We start from the raw sequence: 18,331 nt of genomic DNA, 5'->3' as shown, positions 1-18,331 counted from the left end.
AAGGAGGCTTACTTTTTTATTGAATTTTTGATGTTGACTGAGATTACTAATTTTGGAATTAGATTTGTCATTTTTGTTTTTGGCAGACCTTTATTTTTTTTAATATTCTTTTTGCTATATTGCTAATTGAAAGCAGAAGTGAAATTGGAAGAAATAAGAGACTGCCATCTAGTGGATTGAAACGTTGTATCTTCTTTTTGTTTTTTTTTAACTGAGGGGAAAGGGAAAAAAGTAGCAACTGTGTTATTTTTCAAGGTCAATTGGCTAACTTACAGATAAAATTTAAAAAGGACATCAAAGAGTGCCTACAAGTTTGTTTATACAGGTGTCTTGCTGAGAAAAGCATTGTTGAAAGGCGATTAAAACTGGAAAGAAGAAAATAACAGCGGCTCTGGAAAAGAGAGCTGTTAGACTAAGTGTGCACAAGAAAGAAATTTTGAATGTTACACAGTTGTGGACTTTTATATAAAATGGAAATTCTTTCTCTCTCTAGCTCCACTCTTCCACTTCACTAATAATTATATTTTTAAAAACATTTTAAAATATTGGAACAGATATATACATATATTTTTTTCTCCCTTTTTTATTCCTTTATTCCTTCACAATAAATGTTTACTTAATTGGATTAAGGTAAGAGCCTGAAGAAATTCGTGTTTTTTTTCTTTCTTCTTTTTTATTTTTTTAATTTACTGATTGGAGATTGTTATTTGAATGGGTTTTTGGCTATTTTACACAATTGGATTAAGACATACAAGAGTCTGAAGAAATTTTCCCATTTTCTCCTTTGGTCTCTTTTCTTTCTTTCTTTTTTTTCTTTCTCACTTGTTGATTGGAGATTTTTACTTGAATTTGTTTTTGGCTATCTCAGATGATTGGATTAGGGCACACAAGAGCCTGAAGAGTGTTGGTTTTCTTTTTAGGGTTTTTTTTTTCTTGCTTTGCTGCACTATCCTTTTTTCCCTTTTTTTGCTTTTTTCTGTTTTCTCTTTTTCTCTTTAACCTTTTGTAATCTCCTGCCATCTACAAAACGGATTAGGGTTGAGAAGAACCTGAAGATATATTTACCCTACTGTGTCGAATTGGATTACTTATAGAAATGAGAAAAAAAGCAGCAGTTATTAGTTCTGCCGGATCGACCCCTTCTTCATCACCAGCGGGAGGACAACGATCAATACAGACAATGATTCAGCAGGAAAAAGAGAAAGAAAGTGAGAAAGAAAAAGATGCGACAATGCAGATGATTTTGCAAGGAATACAAGACATAAAATCTAAAATAGAGAAAACAGATGAAAAAGTGGAGAATATACAACAGATGATGAAGAAATATGAAGACAGACTTGAAAAAAATTGAAGAAAAAGAGGAACAAAGAGATTAAAAAATCAGAGATATGGATTATAGATTAGAAGAAGTTGAACGTGATAGAAGCGGTTTAGGATGGGAGATGGATAAATCAGAATTTTACTTAAGATTTCAAAATGTGGAGGAAGAAAAAGGAGAAATTTGGCGGAAAAAATGATAGAAATTCTTGCAGGAGCTCTAGAAATTTCTAAAGAAAAAATGTTTGATGGCGTTGATGAAATATACCGAGTATATACTAGATATGCAATGAGAAATAAGTCCACATACGATTTACCAAAAAATCAATCAAAACACAAATATTTCAGATAGCAAAAGAAAAGGCGTTACAATACAAGAGCAAGGAAATTACGGTGCTGAAGCAAATACCGAGAAGAATAAGAGAGCTGAGAAGAGAGTATCAATTTTTGACAAAAATACTGCTCCAGAAAGGAGTGAACTACAGATGGCTGATACCAGAAGGATTGGTGTTTACATGGCAAACACAAAGATTCAAAATAGATTCAATTGACAAAGCTAAAGCATTTCTTGTGGAATATATAAGAGAAAAAGATGTGCCAAGAAGGAAAGAGTCACTGCTCCAACTAGAAGAAGAGGATCTCCTGATGATGGGAAAGGAGGAGAGCGCATTAGAAGGCGCAGTGCCATAGAATACAAGGAACAACATGAATTGAGACCCAATAGATCAACAAAACCAATACAAAAAGTATAAACATGGAGGAGAAAAAATTAATCACAATAAATATAAATGGACTTAATATAGCAACTAAAAGAAGAAAGATATTTCACAAATTGGAGAAATTGAAAATGGACATAATTTGTTTACAAGAAGTGCATATTAAAAAGCAGCATGAACCACTTTTGGTACAGCCCAAACTAGGGAAACTATTTGCTTCACTGCCACAATGTAAGAAAAGAGGAGTGGTTTTGTACATTAAAGATACAATATTAGCAGAAAAAAATTATGAAGATGGAGAAGGACGAATTCTGATGGTGGAAATAACAGACAATAACAGGAAAATATTGTTAACAGCGATATATGCTCCTAGTGACAATCAAGAAAACTTTTATAGAAAATTACATTTGAAAGTAATAGAGCTGGACTACGAAAACATCTGTATGATGGGAGACTTCAATGGAATAGTAGATGAGAAAATGGACTACAGTACACAAAAGACAACAAAACAAAGTAGGAAAACTTTGCCGAAATCTTTTTTTAAGATGATAGAGGAAATAAACTTAAAAGATATATGGAGAGAAAGAAATGCAGAAAATAGACAATATACTTTTTACTCCAATAGACATTTATCATGGTCTAGAATAGATATGATATGGTTGACAATGGACTTGACCTCGAATATAGAAGAAATAGCCATAGAGGCTAATACCTGGGCAGATCATAATCCAATGATGATGAGTTGGAAAGGACAAAGGAGAAGGTCCAGATGGACTTTAAACACTACAATTTTAAAAGAAAAGGATTTCCTACAGAAGATGGAGAAAGAATTAGCTTTTTTTTTAAAGAAAAGAGAAAAGAGGATACATCACTGCAGAATCGATGGGACACCATGAAAGCCTATGCCAGAGGCCTGATTATAGACTATATAAGGAAAAGAAATATTAAGAAAAGACAAGCATATAAAACTTTAGAGGATGATTATAAGACATTAGAAAAAGAACTGCAGAAGTTCCCACAAAAAAAAGACTTTAAAATGAAAATGGATACGATTAAACATAAAATGGGATTATTAGAGAAAGAGGAGTTAGCACAAAAAATCAGGAATGCTAAACAGAAATATTTTGAAGATGCTAATAAACCAGGCAGATGGCTAGCGTATAAATTGAAAAAAGAAAGAAGCTCAAGGAAAATAACTCAGCTAACAGATGATCAAGGACAAATTAGATTTGGAAATGAGGAAAAGAAGAACATTGTACAAGACTATTACAAAAAGTTATATGAAAAGGAAAAGAGAGAAGAGGAAAATATTAAACAATATTTACATAAGGCGAATTTACCTCAGATCCCAAAAGATGTTGAGATGATGTTAGAAGGGAATATAACAATGATGGAGTTGACAGAGGCTATTAAAAAACAAAAAAGTGGGAAAGCACCAGGTCCAGATGGATTACCGGTGGAATATTATAAGACTTTGCAGGAATCACTGAGTCTCCCATTACTAGAAATTATGAATGAAGTAATGTTACAGAAGGAAATACCCAACTCATGGTTAGAAGCATATATTACACTTATTCCAAAAAAAGATAGGCATTTATGAGGTTTCTCTCCTGTGTGGATCCTTTGATGTACATAAAGATTTCCCCTCAGACTGAAGCTCTTTCCACACTCCAGGCATTTATGAGGTTTTTCTCCTGTGTGGATCCTTTGATGTACATAAAGATTTCCCTCAGACTGAAGCTCTTTCCACACTCCAGGCATTTATGAGGTTTTTCTCCTGTGTGGATCCTTTGATGTATATAAAGATTTTCCCTCAGACTGAATCTCTTCCCACACTCAAGGCATTTATGAGGTTTCTCTCCTGTGTAGATCCTTTGATGTATATAAAGATTTCCCCTCAGACTGAAGCTCTTTCCACACTCAAGGCATTTATGAGGTTTTTCTCCTGTGTGGATCCTTTGATGTACATAAAGATTTCCCCTCAGACTGAAGCTCTTTCCACACTCAAGGCATTTATGAGGTTTTTCTCCTGTGTGGATCCTTTGATGTGTATAAAGATTTCCCCTCAGACTGAAGCTCTTTCCACACTCAAGGCATTTATGAGGTTCCACCCCCTGAATGGATCCTTTGATGTGTATAAAGGGCGCTGCTATGACTGAAGTTCTTTCCACACTCCAGGCATTTATGAGATTTTTCTCCTGTGTGGATCCTTTGATGTGTATAAAGGTTTCCCAACTGACTGAAGCTCTTTCCACATTCCAGGCATTTATGAGGTTTTTCTCCTGTGTGGATCCTTTGATGTATATAAAGATTTCCCTTCAGACTGAATCTCTTTCCACACTCAAGGCATTTATGAGCTTTCTCTCCTGTGTGGATCCTTTGATGTACATAAAGATGTCCCCTCTGACTGAAGCTCTTTCCACACTCCAGGCATTTATGAGGTTTTTCTCCTGAGTGGATTCTTTGATGTGTATAAAGATGTCCCCTCTTACTGAAGCTCTTTCCACACTCCAGGCATTTATGAGGTTTTTCTCCTGAGTGGATTCTTTGATGTGTATAAAGGTTGCTCCTATCACTGAAGCTCTTTCCACACTCCAGGCACTTATGAGGTTTTTCTCCTGTGTGGATAATTAGATGCCTTTGAAGATTTCCGTTTGTTTTGAAGGTTTTTCCACATTCCAGGCACTGATGTTTCTTTGCTTTCTCCCAAATAAAATCAGCAATGAAAACGCTTTTTGCTGCATTTGGGCCAAAACTAAAAATTAACAAACAGCTACCGAAGAAGCGAGCGAGCAAGCCGATGCCTCAAGACCTGCCCGCTCCCATCCTGACTACGAGAACGCCGACGCCCGAACCCAGAGAGCCCTGCCGGTACCGCCCTACGCCACAAACCGAAGCAAGCACCAAAGCCCTCAGGGGAAGAGGAAGAGCAGCCGCCGTCGTCAAGACTCCCAAAATTGAACCAGAGACCGATTCATCTGAAGAGGAGCAGAACGAGCGAGCCACAATGGAGAGAACCTTCCACGACGACTCCAAAGAAGAAATGGACAACGCGCATGCGCAAAACTACGCAGACGGTCCGGGAAGACATGAACTGGCGAGGAGACCATGCAGACTCGTTGCGAGCATCCCCATGCCGTTTTGCAATTTTCTACACTTGCGAGACCACGGACTACCTCAGGTTGTAAGTAATGGACACAATAATGTCGGAAATTTACCCAGTGACTTCCCAAAGCTAAGGGTTGATGGCGTTAATTTGCAAGAATGGTATCAACAGCTCTAGGTTGTCTTTATGAAGGAAAACTTATTATTTTTTATCACTAGTCCCCCAAAAAGACCTTGGACTCTAAAAATAGATTGTTTACACCATAGAGCATTTTTCTTAATAATATCTAGTGTGTCTCCTGCAATGTATCATAGCATTAAGCCAAATCTGACTGTTTCAGAAATCATTCAATGCATGTTTAATTTATTTCACAGTGACAGTGTAGCTACCACCACAAGGATGTCTAAAGATTTCTTTTCATCTAGGGTAAAACCAGGGGTTTCCATAAGTGAGCATTTAATATATTTAAACAAAATAAGAGCTGAGCTGCATTTGAGGGGGGAAGTGATTTCAGACCAAACAATGAAAAGTGTTATTATCAACTCACTTGATTCATCATGGGACAATTTTATGTCACATTTAGACACTATCAATCTAGGATATTTATCCATAGAAAGTCTATCCAATAAACTGATAGCAGAAGACAATTCAAGAAGGAATCGTTCTAGCAATCACACAGAACACAAACCATATAGGAAAGTAGCTTTCCAAGAAAAATATAATGAAACATTTAAATGCCACAATTGTGGATCCAGGGAACACAATAGAAGAGACTGTCCCAAAATTTCAAGAGAAAGGCATAGGTCAGAATATAGAAACAAATACAATTATAGACAGTCTTTCATAGATAGACATAGATATAGGAGCCCACCAAATTACAAAGAGAATAGAGGGGGCAGAGATAATTCAAAGGATAGAAAATCTGGCTCACTGAACGGGCTAAATAAACAAGACAACACTAACATACAGCAAAATGAGAACAATAATTGGCTTATTGATTCTGGAGCAACTAATCACACCACTAATAACAAAAATATATTGTCTTCATTTGCAGAAGATAAATTTGTAATAAAGGTAGCTAACCAAGAAAAGGTGCAAGTATTAGGTAGAGGGAATGTAACCTTGCCTGGTCTAGGAAAAATAGAGGGGGTATTGCTAATACCTGAGATACCTCATAACATACTAAGTGCTATAAAACTAAGTAGAGATTCTGACATTAACATTGTTTTTTCAAAAGGAAAAGCGATTTTGGAGAAGAATAAAATAAATATAGGCACAGTGATGATTAAAGGAGGCCTACCTTATCTGATAACTAAGGAAAAATGGTTGCATAACATTGACTCAAATATGGAAGATTGTATTGAAGTAGATGATGAAAATATTAGCAATAGTGACAATGATGAGTGTAAAACATCTCATGATCACAAAGATGCACACAATGAAAAAAAACCAAAAATAGGTAAGCCAATTCATGATGAGTGTGCTCACATCTTACATAGGAAGTTAGGACATGCCAGTTTTCCTGTAGTACAAAAAATGACTGAACACGCAGAAGGTGTTAAAATAAAAAATTGTGAAAACTATTTGGAATGCTCAGTATGTAAATCTACAAAACTAAAAACTAGCCCCAGGCCAAGAAAATCTACTAGATCAACTAACAAAATTTTTGATTTAGTACACATGGACTTAGTTGGTCCATTAACTCCATCAATCACTTATAGAAAACGTTACTTCCTGACAATAGTGGACGATTATAGCCGCTATGGGTTTGTTTATACATTAAAACACAAAGATGAAACATTTCAAAAATTTAAAGAATTTTACAAACGCATAGAAACACAACACAACATCAAAATAAAACAAATTATGACAGATAGGGGATGCGAATTCATGTCTAAAGAATTCTCCCAATGGTTAAAAGACAAAGGAATGTTACATTACACATCTAGTCCATTTTCTGCGTTCCAGAACGGGATTGCAGAGAGGAAAAATTCCACATTACAAACCATGATTAGATGCACATTGGAAGATGCTGGCTTAAGCAAACAATTCTGGTCAGAAGCCTTACATTATTCAAATTACACACAAAATAGAACATGGTCCAGCATTGTAAATAAGACACCATATGAAGTGATGTATAATAGAAAACCAAAATTAGCACACATGCATATATTTGGAGTCACTGCAGACGTACACATACCTAAACAATTAAGAAGAAAGGGAGAAAACGTATCCAGAAGACTCAGATTTATGGGATATGAAACCGGTACTAAAGGGTACAGATTCATTGATAACAATAACAAATTTATAGTCTCCAGAACAGCTGTGTTCCATGAACAGGCTAACTGGTCTAAATTACATCTTAATGAAATATTTCCAAATAAATATAAAGGTACAAAATCTCATGAAGAAGGGATCATAGAAAAGCAAAATATCAACAAAAATAAGAACAAAACCAAAATTTGGACAAATAGCCAACACAAAATTAAGACAGACACATTAACAAAAAAGGAAGCAATATATTTGCATGATAACGATAGTAAACCTGAAAAAACCATTAGAAACACCAGAAATCAAATGCCAAATAAATACAAAGATTACATAATGCATATGGATGGTGAGCCAACAACACCCAATACATATGAGGAAGTGTTAAAACTCCCTCGTGAAGAAAAGGAAAAATGGGAATTAGCGATGAAAAAAGAGATGGAAAGTTTACAAGGATTAAATGTATTTACACCTGCAATTGCACCTAAGGATAAAACAATTATTGGTACCAGGTGGATATATAAAATTAAGAACTTAGAGGGAGGCAATACTCTATACAAAGCTAGACTAGTTGCACAAGGTTATGCACAGAAATATCCGGAGGACTATACTGACACGTATTCCCCCACAGTAAGAACAGAGAGTGTCAAAACAGCTCTAGTGGTAGCATCAGCACTCAACCTTGATGTATTTCAATACGACATACAGATTGCGTATCTACACGCTAAACTAGATAAAGAAATATACGTAAGAGCACCTCACAGTCAATACACAAACAAAAATGAAATTTGGTTGTTAAACAAGAGTTTATACGGGTTAAAACAATCTGGTAAACGATGGTATGATTGTTTAGTGAAAGTACTTAGAACCATGGACTTCAACGCTACTACTGCTGATAACTGCTTTTTTGTCAAAAAGGATGATGATTACATTGAATTTGTATTGATTTATGTGGATGACATTTTATACATAGGAAAACATAAAGAGAGAAGAGAAACCTTTGTAAACAAACTAAATGAACATTTCTCGTTAAAATCTCTAGGTAAAGTAAACAAATATCTTGGTGTCCAAATTAATAAGACTAGAAGGGGATTCAAACTTACTCAGAGAGATAAGATTGTAGAACTTTTAAATAAATGCAATTTAAACAATGCCAAACCTTGTGATACTCCTATGCAAACTGATTTTCTAAGAAATACTGATGAATCTTCCCCCGAATTCAAGGATAACACGTTTTATAGATCAATCATAGGTTCACTTCTTTATTGGACTAGACCAGATATCGCCTTACCACTCAATCTATTATCCAGACATGTCAGCAAACCAACAATGTATCACTGGGAAGCTGTTAAAAGAATTTTAAGATATCTGAAAAGTACACTAGACTTTTGCTTAATATTAGAACCTAAAGACAATAAAGAACCAAAGCTTACATGTTATGCAGATGCAGATTGGGCTGGAGACACCTCATGTAGAAAAAGTACATCTGGTTATATATTTCTCTTAAATGACTGTCCAGTTTACTGGTATACTGGTAAACAAGAACTAGTGGCCACTTCAACGACAGAAGCGGAATATGTTTGTTTATCCAAAGTGCAAATAACCTTGTATGGTTTAATGATTTAATTTCAGATGTTTGGAAAAAACCTGTTTTGCCTTTTGTTATGCATGAAGATAATAAAGCAGCCATTGAAATATCTAGATCTGATGCCATTGGACAAAGGTCCAGACATATAGATATAAAATTTAAACATGTGAGACAATTATCTCAGGATGGATTTATTAAAGCAGTGCATTGTGATACCTCAGAACAATTAGCTGACATATTAACAAAGCCTTTGCCTTCTAAGCAACACAAATATTTAACTTCTAAATTGTATGTATTGTATTGTCCTGAATCTGAGTGTAATTGGTGTTGTATAACGAATCGGCATTTAGAGGGGGATTTGTCAGATGTAAATGCCTTATTCTCTAATGTGTAAATAATATATGAACGGGGTATCAGGGGTTAACTTATTCTTCACTTCTTAATGTATTCATAATTCACCACTCCCACTTATAGCTCCACCCATTGTATATATAAGGAGCCACCTACACCCTTTTCCTTGCTTCTATCTGTGAATATTCAGTGAATATAGAATGCCTATTGTAAATAAAAGGAAATATATTTAAACCTTTAACTCTTACTAATATTATTGAGTCTGATCCTGAAAATATTGCAACATATATATTTTCTCTACTAAATTTCTCCGGTAAGATACCCAACAGGAACAGCTCCGGTTTAAGATCAATGTGTTGCTGTATCAGTTTTTGTGATTATTGTGATTATTGTGCCCAATAATTTCTCGCTTCTGGACATGTCCACCACATGTGATAGTACGATCCCGATGTCTGGTGGCATTTCCAACATTTAGCTGATTTATCTTTGAACATTTTTTCCAATCTATATCCGGTGACATGTGCCATCTATAAAACATGTCACCGGAAAGATTGGCAAAAATGTTCAAAGATAAACTTTGTTTAAATTTTTAAATAAATGTTGTACCAAGATGTTACACTGATTGATTAATGATGATTGTTTAAAAATAAAAATAAAAATTCTCAAAAAAAAAAAAAAAGAGAGAGTGGAGCTTCCCTTGACAGAGGCAGTCTACATCCAAAAATCTGCCTTTTGTGCCAAAATAGGAGAACTGGGCAGCTTGAGTGATTGGTTTGGTCACCTCCTTCAGACATTTGCCTGGCACTGGTGGGTGTGGAAAAGGCGGAGCAGGTGAGCCTTGGGAGGAGGCCAAGGGAGGCCTGCCATCTCTGGGGGAATTCTGAGGGCTTCATGCAGGCTCAACTGCCAGTTACTGTCAGTTATCAGAGTGAAGGTGCCTTCCAAGAGGTGGGTTGGTTTCTGAAGGGCTCCTGGACTCTGGGAAATCTTCCCTCTATTTGCAGCCAATTTACCAGAGTTGTATTGCAAGGGTGAAAATGCCCATTTGGCCTCTTACCTGCCTGGGTGCCCCTCCAACCTCTGCCCCCCCCACCTTGCTTAGGGAGGGAGCCTGGATGAGGGGGTTCCAGTCCCAGAAGGGCCCCTCAACCTCTGCCTGTCAGCATGCGGGAGGGGCCCCCCGAAGGAGAGACCGGACCCCAAAGATCAAAGGGAGGGCCCCCCCCGTCTCACCTCTACGCGGGACTCGGGACTTGTGCAGGCGCCCTCTGGCTGCTTGAAGGAAGGCGGACGCCGATTTAGCTGATGAAGAGAAAGCCTAGTAATGGGGGACTTTATCCTGACAACTGGGGGACACCCAGTCTCTGCACCTAGTGGGGGATCAAAGAGGTCCCCCATGAGTCATTTAAATCATTCTTTTAACTGCCCACCATTCAGTCAACTCACTGCAGCTCCCCAAAAGCTGTTTTAAAAACAATACAACACATTAAAACATGGAAAATAAAAACAAAGAAAAGCCAGGCGCCAATCCATGCCTCCTCCTCCTTGTCTGACCTCCCAGCGCCTGTGTCCCTCCCTAGGACACAGAATCAGGTTTCTTTTCATACTCCATACAATAGAAAAAGTTGGGATATTCGAATAGAATAGAATAGAATATTTTATTGGCCAAGTGTGATCGGACTCACAAAGATACGTTCATCAAGAATCATAAAGATAATTTTCCATTTAAGATACATTAATAATTTAGTTTATTCAGGTTGAAATGGAGCTTAGTTATGTAGCATGAAGCTGTATATTCTGCAATATTTACATTTTTGGTAAACTCATTCAATGAATCCAAGCACCACAAGCTGAAATAACATGCACTGCATTGATACATCCACAGAGTTTCACAGTAACCATGAGATAACTCATAAAGCAAGGGCAGGAATATTCCTTTTCCCCATTTTTCTTCAAATATACTGTATGTAGACTGCAAACTGTATGACTGTTTCAAGAGAAATGCATCTGTACCCTCAGCCTCTAAGTGTGAGGGGGAAGGGCAAGCAGTAAAAATGGAAGTGAAACCTTCTAAGCAGCTTCTAAATATACTAATAAAGAGCACCTGTCATTTCACATCCATCATGGCAGGGACAATAGAAAAAGTCCTTTATTATTCAGCCTGAGAAAATCCCTTATTTGGCAGTTATTATTAACCCTTCTTTACTCAATTGAAGAAAAAATAAATAAATAATTCCTCTTATTCGAATTGTTATAAATATATAATTATTCTGATGCTTTGTACATACATTGAGAGCTTGTGAACTGGAGAAAAATTCCTTGTGTGTCTATTCACAGTTGGCGAAATTAAAAATTCAATTCAGTTCAATTCCTGAGATACAGTCTGGGACTGTAAATTTAAAGGCAATTTATTAGAATATTGTAGCAAAGAGATTTCCCTTAATGAAAAGAGGGAATCCAGGACACAGAATTGGGTTTCATTTTATACTCCATACAGTAGAAAAAAAAATACAAAACAAGAGCTGATTGCATGGAAGAAATCACTCTGCTCAAGTTACAGTTACATCAGAGACATGGACAGTAACATCCCATAATATTAAGCTTAAGCATTAAAAGAACATTCACATGGGAAATGGCATGTCTCTTGTGAAAAGGTACGATTTAGACCAGTTGAAAAATCTAGCATGTACAATTGAAACAGTCCTTTATTATTCAGCCTGAGAAAGTCCCTTATTTGGCAGTTATTATTTACCCTTATTGTCTTCTTTACACATTTGGAGTAAAGATAAATAATTCCTCTTATTGGAATTATTATAATTATCATGAATATGCACTAGGTGAATTCCTAATGTGTCTATTCACACTTGGCCAAATTAAATATGCAATTCAATGCAATTCCCGAGATACACCGTGACTGAAGGTCTTCGCACACTCAGGTGTGTTTTTCATTTTTCTCCCACGTGAATTCTTTGGTGTCGATTGAGGCTACTACGCTCAGTATAGCTCTTTCCACACTCCAGGCATTTATGAGGTTTCTCTCCTGAGTGGATCCTTTGATGTATATAAAGATGTCCCCTCTCACTGAAGCTCTTTCCACACTCAAAGCATTTATGAGGCTTTTCTCCTGAGTGGATCCTTTGATGTGTATACAGGTGGCTACTCTGACTGAAGCTCTTTCTACACTCCAGGCACTTGTGAGGTTTTTCTCCTGAGTGGATCCTTTGATGTGTATAAAGGTTGCTCCTCCGACTAAAGCGCTTTCCACACACCAGGCACTTATGAGGTTTTTCTCCTGAGTGGATCCTTTGATGTGTATAAAGGTTGCTCCTCCGACTAAAGCGCTTTCCACACACCAGGCACTTATGAGGTTTTTCTCCTGAGTGGATCCTTTGATGTGTATAAAGGTTGCTCCTCTGAGTGAAGATCTTTCCACACTCCAGGCACTTATGAGGTTTTTCTCCTGAGTGGATCCTTTGATGTCTATAAAGATGTCCCCTCTCACTGAAGCTCTTTCCACACTCAAAGCATTTATGAGGCTTTTCTCCTGAGTGGATCCTTTGATGTGTATACAGGTGGCTACTCTGACTGAAGCTCTTTCCACACTCCAGGCACTTATGAGGTTTCTCTCCAGAATGGATCCTTTGATGTTTATAAAGGTCGTTCCTCTGACTGAAGCTCTTTCCACACTCCAGGCACTTACGAGGTTTCTCTCCAGAATGGATCCTTTGATGTTTATAAAGGTCGCTGCTCTGACTGAAGCTCTTTCCACACTCAAGGCACTTACCAGGTTTCTCTCCAGAATGGATCCTTTGATGTGTATTAAGGTTGCTCCTCTGACTGAAGCTCTTTCCACACTCAAGGCATTTATGAGGTTTTTCTCCTGAGTGGATTCTTTGATGTGTATAAAGGTTGCTCCTATCACTGAAGCTCTTTCCACACTCCAGGCACTTATGAGGTTTTTCTCCTGTGTGGATAATTAGATGCCTTTGAAGATTTCCGTTTGTTTTGAAGGTTTTTCCACATTCCAGGCACTGATGTTTCTTTGCTTTCTCCTGGATCCTCTGGGGCTTTCGGGGTCTTCCAAAGGAGCCTCCGCCCTCCAGCCCCGTCTCGGGGTCTCTGCCTGTTTCCTCCTCCCCGCATCGCCCTCCAGGCAGCCGCCTTTCCCGGGCTCCCCCTGGGCTCCTCCCTCCTGTAGCCCCGGAGCCCCCCGGCCTTTCCCTGCCGTCTCCCGGGGAAGCCACGCCGGGGCCCGCTCTCCTCCTCCTCCTCTCGGCCGCCGCCTCTTTCCTGCATCCGCCGCCATCCTGCAGGGGAGAAAGAGAAGAGGGTCATGGCTGCATCCCGTTCCCCGCAGGGGCAGCCCAGGCCCAAGCCCCCCCCTCGTGCGGACCAGAAAAACTCTCCCGGACTACGATTCCCAGCATACTAACATCATCTTTGCTAGAAGCGAGAGAGACCCCTCATGGCAACCCTCAGCTACAAATATTCCCCTTCATTTTCTTGGATTTGTTCTCCACCTTATCAGTAAAAGTAAGAAAGGCAGGTTGCAAATAAATAAATATACTCTCTCCATGTGACTCTCTCAAGTGTGTTTCTAAGCAGCATCAACTATTTGATCCAGGACAATTCTTGTTCCTAGGTAGAAGAACTAGGAATTCCTGCACAAAAGCAGAGCAACTCCAGTTAAAGAGGACTGGAGGCTCCGAATCTCCTGCCAACGGTTCCTGCTGGTGAATTTCCTCATAGAAATCAATAGCTCATTGTTGGAAAAAGGAAACAAAATCGTGGAATTTTGATAGGATCCAAGTTGGTTTCTTTCTGGGTCCCTTTAACTGCTGGATCCCTCAACATTTGGAACTTGGCCAAAAGAGGCTCATGTGCTTTGGGGGTTCAGCATCATTAAGCTGTAAGGTCCCAAAATATACTTGAGTCACCAGAATGCGAAAGACAGAGACTCAAGACGAGGCTTGCAAAAAAAAGCAGATTTTATTCATGGCCAAAAACAAAATACTGGGTGGGACTATATCCGGAACATACAGATACAATGCATGCGAGGAGATAGGCACCCCTTGGGGAAGGTATGGCGTCCTTTTATACCCTGAGAGACATCAGCTTAGTACCCAATTCTGGCCTCCTAGTTTAGCTTTGTGTATTCCTTGTTGCCCTGCAAGGGAATAGAAGCCTCCCAATTAGCCTTATCTCTTCCTGTTGCGTAATTTTAAGGATCAGACTCAATAATTGGTTTAAGAATAAAGTATTCAAACAAAACACTGTTTATTTACAGTAGGCATTCTATATTCACTGAATAATCGTAGATAGAAGCAAGTAGGAGGTGCATACAGCTCCTTTTATATACACAAGGCGGAGCAAGATATGGGAGTGGTTACATATGAATATATTAAGTGATGAAAAATAAGTTAACCCCTAATATCCTGAGTATATATACTATTTACATATTGGAGAATAAGGCATTTACTCGTGACAAATCCCCCTCTAAATGCCGATTCGACATACAACAATAATTACATTCAGATTCAGAACAATATAAAACTTGCCATTTGGAAGTTAGGTATTTGTGCTGTTTAGAAGGCAAAGGCTTTGTCAATATGTCAGCTATTTGCTCTGATGTTTCGCAATGAACTGCTTTAATAAATCCATCTTGAGATAATTGTCTCACGTGCTTGAATTTTATATCTATATGTCTGGATCTTTGACCAATAGCATCAGATCTAGATATTTCAATAGCAGCTTTGTTATCTTCGTGTATGATAAATGGTAATGAAGGTTTCTTCCAAGTATTTGACAATAAATCATTAAACCATACAAGATTATTGGAGGCTTTAGACAAACAAACATATTCTGCCTCAGTTGTTGAGGTGGCTACTAAATCTTGTTTTCCAGTGTACCAGTAAACTGGACAATCGTTAAGAAAAAATATATAGCCAGATGTGCTTTTTCTACATAGAGTATCACCTGCCCAATCCGCATCAGCGTAACATGTGAGGATGGGCTCCTTGACATTATTAGGTTCCAATAATAAGCAGAAGTCTAAGCTGTGCTTTAAGTACCTTAATATTCTTTTAACGGCTTCCCAATGATACATTAGGGGTTTGCTGACGTACCTGGATAACAAATTGAGGGGCAAAGCAATATCAGGTCTAGTCCAATTAGAAATATATAAAAGGGAACCAATAACTGATCTGTAGAGTGTATTATCTTTAAATTCAGGGGATGATTCATCTATGTTCCTTAAGAAGTCAGTTTGCATAGGAGTGTCACAAGGCTTAGCATTATTTAAATTACACTTGTTTAGGAGTTCTACAATCTTATCTTTCTGTGAAAGTTTGAATCCTTTTTTGGTTTTACTGATTTGAACACCAAGATATTTATTTACTTTCCCTAATGATTTTAAAGAAAAATGTTCATTTAGTTTTGTTACAAATGTCTCTCTTTTTTCTTTATGTTTACCTATATACAAAATATCATCCACATAAATTAACACGAATTCTAATGAGTCACCCTCTTTTTTGACAAAGAAACAGTTGTCAGCAGTAGTAGCATTGAAATTCATAGTTCTGAGTACTTTGACCAAACACTCATACCAGCGTTTGCCAGATTGTTTCAATCCGTACAAACTTTTATTTAATAACCACGTTTCATTTTTGTTTGTGTATTGACTATGAGGTGCTCTTACATATATCTCTTTATCAAGTTTTGCGTGTAGATATGCAGTCTGTATGTCATATTGGAATACATCAAGGTCAAGTGCTGATGCTATAACTAAAGCTGTTTTGACACTTTCAGTTCTTACTGTGGGAGAGTATGTGTCTGTGTAATCCTCAGGATATTTTTGAGCATAACCTTGTGCAACTAACCTAGCTTTGTATAATGTGTTGCCTTCTTCTAGATTTTTAATTTTGTATATCCACCTGGTGCCTATAATAGTTTTGTCCTTAGGTGCAGGTGTACGTGTGAATACATTTAACTCTCGTAAACTGTCCATCTCCTTGGCCATGGCTGATTCCCACTTTCTTCTTTCTTCAGAGGGAAGCTTTAATACTTCCTCGTATGTGTTTGGTGTTGATGTTTCACTATCCATGTACATTACGTAATCTTTGTATTTGTTTGGTACTTGATTTCTGTTACATCTGATTGTCTTTTCTGGTTTACTATCGTTATCATGTAAGTATCTTGCCTCCTTTTTTGTTAACGAATCTGTCCTTATTCTGTGTTGACTGTTTGTCCATGTTTTAATTTTGTTTCTATGTGTGTTGTGATTACTTTCCTCTCTATTTATTTTATCTTGATGCTCAGTGTCTGAATTTGTGATTGGGAATATTTCATTAAGATGTATTTTAGACCAGTTGGCCTGTTCATGAAATACTGCTGTTCTAGAAATTATAAATTTGTTATTATTATCAATAAATCTGTACCCTTTTGTGCCTGTTTCGTATCCCATGAATCTAAGTCTTCTGGATACGTTCTCTCCTTTACGCCTCAATTGTTTTGGTATGTGTACATCCGCTGTGACTCCAAATATGTGCATGTGTGCTATCTTGGGTTTTCTACTGTACATTAGTTCATATGGTGTCTTGTTTATAATGCTGGACCAAGTTCTATTTTGTGTATAATTGGAATATTGTAATGCTTCTGACCAGAATTGTTTTCCTAAACCAGCATCTTCTAATGTGCATCTAATCATGGTTTGTAATGTCGAGTTCTTTCTCTCTACTACTCCATTTTGAAATGCAGAGAAAGGGCTAGACGTGAAATGTAGCATCCCTTTGTTTTTTAGCCATTGGGAGAATTCTTTTGACATGAATTCAGATCCCCTATCTGTCATGATTTGTTTTATTTTGATGTTATGTTGCGTTTCTACACATTTGTAAAACTCTTTAAATTTCTGAAAGGTTTCATCTTTGTGTTTTAAAGTGTAGACAAACCCGTAACGACTATAGTCATCTACAATAGTCAGAAAATAACGTTTTCTATATGTGATTGATGGTGTTAATGGACCAACTAAATCCATATGTACCAAATCAAAAATTTGATTAGTTGATCTTGTTGCCTTTCTCGGTTTGGGACTAGTTCTGAGTTTTGTGGACTTACATACTGAGCATTCCAAATAGTTTTTACAATTTTTTATTTTAACACCTTCAGCATGTTCAATCATCTTTTGTACTACAGGAAAACTAGCATGTCCTAATTTCCTATGTAAAATATGTGCACATTCATCGTGAATTGGTTTTCCAATTTTAGGTTTTTTGTCATTGGGTGTGTCATTAATAGATGTGTCTTTGTGACTATGAATTGTTTCATGTTCTTCATTATCACTATTGCTATTGTCTTCATTATCTATGTCATTGTTATCATCCATGTTGGAATCAATGTTGTGTAACCATCTTTCTTTTGTGATTAAATATGGTAGACCTCCTTTGATAACTACACTACCTAAACTTGTTTTGTTTTTCTCTAGTGTTGCTTTTCCTTTTGAGAATACTATATTTATGTCAGAATCCCTACTTAGTTTTATAGCACTAAGTATGTTATGAGGTATTTCTGGTATTAGTAATACCCCCTCTATTTTTCCTAGACCGGGTAAGTTTACATTTCCTCTACCAATGACTTGTACTTTTTCTTGATTAGCTACTTTAATTACAAATTTATCTTCTATAAATGAAGATAATATACTTTTGTTATGTGTAGTGTGATTAGTTGCCCCAGAATCAATGAGCCAATCATTGTCCTCTGACTGTGGTATGCTAGTTGTGTTATGTTTGTTTAATCCATTTAGTGAACCAGATCTTCTATCCTTTGAATTATCCCTGCCCCCTCTATGTTCTCTATAGTTGGATGGACTTTTATATCTATGTATCAATGGATGATTGTCTGTTATGGTATCTACTTCTATAATCAGTTTTTTGCCTTTCTCTAAGGAATTTAGGACAATCTCTCCTACTATGTTCTTTAGATCCACAGTTG

At 37.2% G+C, this 18,331-nt stretch overlaps 1 protein-coding gene across 1 annotated transcript in view; it reads right to left on the bottom strand.

The window, feature by feature from the left end:
* Positions 1-18,331, bottom strand: part of LOC148111729 (uncharacterized) — a 45,041-nt gene that overhangs the window by 19,565 nt on the left and 7,145 nt on the right. The window contains 5 exon segments of the mRNA XM_087879919.1: positions 3,516-3,766; positions 3,769-4,147; positions 4,149-4,733; positions 10,580-10,648; positions 12,379-13,398. Coding sequence (XP_087736045.1) covers positions 3,516-3,766; positions 3,769-4,147; positions 4,149-4,733; positions 10,580-10,648; positions 12,379-13,398 — 2,304 coding nt within the window.

This window comes from Pantherophis guttatus, chromosome 16 (assembly GCF_059756535.1).
Source record: "Pantherophis guttatus breed Tessera chromosome 16, ASM5975653v1, whole genome shotgun sequence".
NCBI classification, from domain to species: domain Eukaryota; kingdom Metazoa; phylum Chordata; class Lepidosauria; order Squamata; family Colubridae; genus Pantherophis; species Pantherophis guttatus.
The sequence above is the reverse complement of the archived record's forward strand: the minus strand, read 5'-3'. Positions and strand labels throughout refer to the sequence as shown.